General features: G+C 49.5%; 1 protein-coding gene across 1 annotated transcript in view; it reads right to left on the bottom strand.

The window, feature by feature from the left end:
- LOC106809680 (transcription factor 15-like) overlaps positions 1 to 5,521 on the bottom strand; it is a 13,374-nt gene extending 7,853 nt beyond the window's left edge. Inside the window, exon 1 of the mRNA XM_014812850.1 lies at positions 4,051 to 5,521. Coding sequence (XP_014668336.1) covers positions 4,051 to 4,671 — 621 coding nt within the window. The 5' untranslated portion in view covers positions 4,672 to 5,521. The remainder of the gene's footprint in view (positions 1 to 4,050) is intronic.
- Between the last annotated feature and the right edge of the window lie 532 nt (positions 5,522 to 6,053).

The raw sequence follows: 6,053 nt of genomic DNA on the forward strand, positions 1-6,053 counted from the left end.
CTGTCTGCCTGCCTGCCTGCTTGCCTGCCAGCTTGCCTGGCCTGCCCGCCTGCTCGCCTGGCCTCGAATGATTCGATGCGTGAATCGAATGATGCATCGAATGATGCATCGAATCATTCGATTCACGCATCGAATGAATTTGAATCGAATTATGAAACAGAATACACACCATAAGTAACAGGGAAGTGCGCAAAGGAGAAGCGAGGAAGATGCGGCAGCAGCAGGAGAAGAAGAAGAGTAAAAAAACTCGGTAGCGCCGCGTAACCCTACACTTCGCCGTGATTGTAGTAAAAGTAAATGTAGCAGCACTCCGGCGAGCGAGACACAACAAGCCACGCTGCGCGCCGACCAAGTATCACTGTGTCGCGCTAAACCGCTACAGCTGCCTGCAGTCATCACCGGAGAGTCCGCAGGGGGGCGCGCGCTCTCTCCCGGCCACCCTGCAGCTCGCTCCCGGTTTCAGCCGGCGTCGTTGCGCGATCCGCGGGCGCTGAGCGGCAGGGTAGGCGGGGGAGCGGTGGTGGTCATGGGAGATGATCGTTGGTGATAACGAACTGCTGAGACACGTAACGCAGACGCGCTGTGCGCCGAGGCAGCGGGACGCCGACTGCCATCTGTCATCCGACCCGGTCACGCTGACGGGCAGAGTGGACAGTGGCCACCCGACCCGGCCACGCTGACTGACAGAGTGGACAGTGGCCACCCGACCAGGTCACGCTGACTGACAGAGTGGACATGCAGTGGCCACCCGACCAGGTCACGCTGACTGACAGCGTGGACAGTGTGGCCACCAGACCCGGCCACGCTGACGGGCAGAGTGGACAGTGGCCACCCGAAGAGAGAGCGCGCGCACGACAGAGAGCTAGCAAAAGAGAAGGGGGACCAGAGAGAGAAAGAAAGAGAGAGGGGCAGCGGAAGGGAGTGAGAGAGACAGAGAGCATAGGGTAGATAGATAGATAGAGAGAGTGTGAGAGAGGGAGAAGCGGGAGTGTTCAGAGATAGAGACAGGGAGTCTAATTAGCATCAATAGATAAACAGGGGAATCGGTGTCAACGTCACGTACTCGACAAGACTGATTCCAACCTTCCCATGTGGCCTATCCCATAATTGATTCTCTACGACGGTACCAGTCTAAGATGCAACGACAAACGCTGGCCACCCTTTTCCGCGGGAAAATCGAGAAGGGTCCTCCTTGGTTTACGAACTGTGACTATTAAGGGTAAACAGTCGAATAGTGTCGGGAATCGGGATGCTGGTGATGCTCCTCCGCTGCGTGCAACATCACGTGCATCTACACTGCTTGGATGGCGAGAGCTAGCGATTGTCTACGCAATCTTAATTAGTGTCGTTGAAACACGATATAATTAGATTGGAAACTCCTAATGGAGCTAGCTAATCTATTGATGCAATCCACATAATAATAACAAAAAGAAGAAGAAGAAAAAAGAGAAGAAGAAGAAGGAGAAGAAGAAGAAAAAAAAACAGAAGAAAAATTATTGTGATGGCGTATAAACTGCCTAATAGTTGATAAAAAAAATAGCTTTTATGGTTTAGAAATGACAGTAGCCAGCAGCCGGGTGTATGTGAGCGACAGACACATGGCATAACTATAGACACGCGCAATTGAGAATACGTTTACAACGTGCGCGACGTCGTTCGTATATTGCACAAGTTAGCATCGCATTGTATTACATTACGAAAATTATATTGCCAGGGGCCTAGTAAATGTTAATATGCCGGCGTGCATGGTGGGATCTTATGGTACCGCGCTCAAGCCTAGTGATATTTTCAGCGTTAGTCGGTGGCGGGGACTGGTGTAGGCCTATAGTGCAAGTCGTATACCTCCACTGATCCATATACCCTCCCGGCCCGGTGACATCGGACCCTTGTAAAGTCATCGATCCCGGTTAGCCCCGGACACGGACACTCTTGTCGTTCTTTGTCTGCAGCGCGGTAGTTCACGTTTTTTATACGACACGAGAATATGACATAAAGTCGGCATTCCGCTGCGGTAGCGAACACGTGCAACGGCTGGAGGGATCGGATATTTTTTATTAATTGTAAAAACGTATTTTTACGCGGATGCGTGTTTCGCAACTCCTCCTCGTTGACACCACAAGAAAAATACGATAAAATCGACCAACGAGAAAGACGATAAAAACAATAAATAGAACCGCAGTGAACGTGTCATAAAATGCACGGCGAGTATGCAGCGAATCATTATTACACCGAGAATGACATGCCAAGCATATTTATGTTGACTATGATCTTTTGCTATAATATATTGAATACTGACGACAATCTGCGATATCCACACGATACAGAGTCAGAATTAAAATTGGACTTGGAATTTCGAAAACTTGTCAATGGATAAAAATGACTGAGCTATTCGATTATCGCGACCTAACAAAACACGATTCAGTGGAATAGTAAGAAGGTTAGCCAGCGTGGGAGAGTTGAAGTTACTAAAATTATTTCTACTTGCTAATCTCTGAAAGGATTAAGGCCTTTATATCTTGTCATTTTACATAGTATAAATGGGGAATATGTAGCTGTAATACTAATCACAATGGTTGATTGCTACCCCTTCACATTTTTTTAATGATAATTCTGCATTTATGCATTGTGAAGTGTGTGGTCATGAAATTTAACTCCTTGAGAACCTTTTGAACTTTAACTCCTTTGAATCATTTGAGTCATTGAGACGATCGAGTTCCGCAAAATCGCACATTTGTCAGTCGATTGCTATATTTATATTTACGTGCATGCTTACCTAGAGCTATAAATCTCGTTGTCTTGGGTTTTTTAGATACATGGGTAGATGTGTAAGCCACATCGATCAGGAGTAAGTAAAAATAAACATTCGTTTTTATCCATCAGGATCTATCCACCATCGTCGCAGGATACATAAAATAGGTATATAGGATATATATGTAGATATATAGGAAATATAAGTAGATATACAGGTTACATGGTTATAGGTAATGATAGATATAGGAGCGATCGGTTCAATGCAATATTATCTGCTATACAGCGTTGATACAGGTATGTATGTATATCTATATATATGCACTGAGATGTGTACTGCGCCATGTACTGCGAGCTCAGTAATTAAAATTTATGCAGAATTTACGATATTATGTCAATAGACTCATATTATGAGTCGTCACAAAGGGTTAAATTAAGGTAATCCGTAATTTTTGAGCCCGATAACTCGGTCAGGTGACGCGTGGTGCTGCTGCAGTGATTGGCCGGTACCACTGATCTCTACTATACTAACTTAGTATAGTAGAGATCAGTGGTCGGGTACAGACAAGATGCTAAGAAACTATGTAAACAGTTTCTTCACGTTCACGTTCAACGCGTTATGGCTTAACCATTGTGAACTAAAACTAAGAACAAATTGCGTAAAAACTTTTTGTCAATCGCTCGATAGCGACAATATTCACGTGATAGAAAATTAGGCGTCGTGAAGCTTTTCGTTGACACGGTTTTGCTAATGTGAATGTGTCAATCGTTGTTTCTATCTAGACCTATCGAGTTTATCAAATGAGTCAGTATATGGTGCAGTATAGAGGGCGCTATATATCACCGATAAATACACGTGATATATTTTCAAGTTATCGATTCGCAAAAATACCTACATTTCAATGTTTGCAAATGCAAGGCTGCAGCTCTATCCATACTCACACGCACCCACACACGCACATTTATGGACACAAACATGCACGCACGCTTACATACACACACGCACGAACACGCGAACAGAATTGGGCACGAACGTGCGCGCATGCATACACACACACACGGTACACATGCATATAATTGGGCACGCACGTGCGCGCACGCATACACACACACACACGGTACACATGCATATAATTGGGCACGCACGTGCGCGCATGCATACACACACACACACGGTACACATGCATATAATTGGGCACGCACGTGCGCGCACGCGTAAACACGCGCACACATACGCACACGCACGCACGCACGCACGCACGCACGCACACTCACACAGATCTCGCACGCATATATACTCACGTTTTTCGAGCTGAGGCAGAACGTGCACAGCGACGGCTGCATGACGACGTGCGGTGTCGTCCCCGCCGACGCCGTCGCTTGTCGCACGCGCGACAACGTGTCGGCGTGTCGTATGCACGGCTGATCGGCCGCCGCCTCGTCCTCGATCTCGCTCACCAACAATACCGTCTCTAGATGCGCTATATAGCTGACGGCGAGCCTCAGAGTCTCGATTTTCGACAGCTTCCGGTCGGCCGGCTCCGTCGGTATCAGCGTGCGCAGCGCCGAAAAGCCGGTGTTGACGCTCTGCGTGCGCGCCCTCTCGCGGGCGTTCGCCGCCATGCGGGCTTTACTCAGGCTCGCAGCGTTCGAGCGTTTTCCGCGTGTCTTCGCGGAGAATCCGTTGAGAGTAACGTCGGCAGCAGCGACGTCGGCAGTCGTCGTCAGACGCGGCTCGGTGCTCGTGACGTAAGATGCGCCGACGCCTGTCGAGCAGTTCGATTCGCCGGACGTGATCGAGGAAGTGATGTCGGCGTCCATCGGAAGGTCGTCGGCCTGGTGGAGGAAGTCGTCGGCGGTGTGCGACGGCGCGACGACGACAACGTTGTTGTTGTTCTCCGTCTCAACCTTCATCTTCGCCATCAGTTCCTACGTACGTGTGTGCGTGCGTACGTGCGCGCTTGCTTACGTCTGTGGGTCGTGTAGGTAGTGCTGTAGTTTTCTCGGCGGCTGTATAATGGCTGGATGCGTTCTAAGCCCGGCGACACTGGTGACACACACACACGCACATGCACAAACTGCTAGCCCACACGATATGTGGGTAGTGATCGTAGTGCGCCGTTAGCACTGATTCGCGCTCGTCTGCCAAAAACCTATCCAACAACGTAGTACGCTTCTCACCAGCCAAGCTCACCACGGGCGGTTATTACCACTCCGCAGATCCCTGTCTCCACCGATCGCCTGGCCAGCTGGCCTGCTCCGGCATGTAAACCGCAAACACAAACACGTAGATAGGCACTGGTGAAAGAATGGCCGACGTGCTATCGGGTACGTAGTTGTAACGGCGGCAGCGAGAACCAAATACAATATAGACAATATATAGGCAAAGTCGTCACCAACGCAACGATGTTTCCTTCGCACTTTGATGACGTTGATGCTGCTGGGGTATTTCACTCCTGTTGCCGGGGCGACCAGCGACGAGATGCCTCTCACGAGCGTCGGCCCTAGCTCGTTCCCTATCGAGAACGGACGCGGATATGATTTCAGCTCTGCCTCCGCTGCTTCGCATCAAGCAAGGAGAGATAGATGCTCAGGAGAGAGAGAGAAGACGGCAGCCTGGCCTGTAGAATGGTTTTTGCCTCGTTGTCAAACAAACGTGCGTGGATGCGCTCGGGTTACGCGAGCCTGCAGCTCAGCTACGATTTATAACAGCAGCGTGTTGGGCATCCACGGCACTATGATGCTAGGCTAGCTCTGCACCTTCTCTCTATCTCTCTCGTCAGCGGCGGTTCGAGTGGCTCTCTCTCCTCTCGTCTCTCGTGCGTCTTTCTCTCGTCTCTCTCCTCGTCTGCTCTCCTCGTGCGTGCTTCAGGTGCTACTCTGCTCTTGTGGCTCTCGTATCTTGGTTGTTTCTGCTCTGTTCTTCGGCGTCTCTTCTTTCTTCTTTTGTCACTCTCCGTCTCGTCTCTCTCTCTATACTTCTCGTGGCTCTTCTCTCTGCTCTGCTTCCTCTCGTGCTCTCTTCTCGTCTGCGTGCTCATCGTCGTCTCTCTCTCTCCCTCTCTCTCTCTCTCTCTCTCTCTCTCTCTCGTTATCTTCTCGCTTTCTTTTGCGCGCGCTCTCTCCCCTTTTCGCTCTCTGTCTCTCTCTCTCTCTCTCTCTCTCTCTTTCGCTCTTTTTCTCTTTCTCAATGTGACTCTCCTTGATGCTCTGATGTTCTTGCTTATCCTCTCTCCCTCGCCCTTTATTTACCTATCTCTCGTTCTCTCTCCCTATGGCACAGAGTAGAGCCGATGCCGTGATCC

This window comes from Priapulus caudatus, unplaced genomic scaffold, assembly GCF_000485595.1.
Source record: "Priapulus caudatus unplaced genomic scaffold, Priapulus_caudatus-5.0.1 Scaffold375, whole genome shotgun sequence".
In the NCBI taxonomy this organism is placed as follows: domain Eukaryota; kingdom Metazoa; phylum Priapulida; class Priapulimorpha; order Priapulimorphida; family Priapulidae; genus Priapulus; species Priapulus caudatus.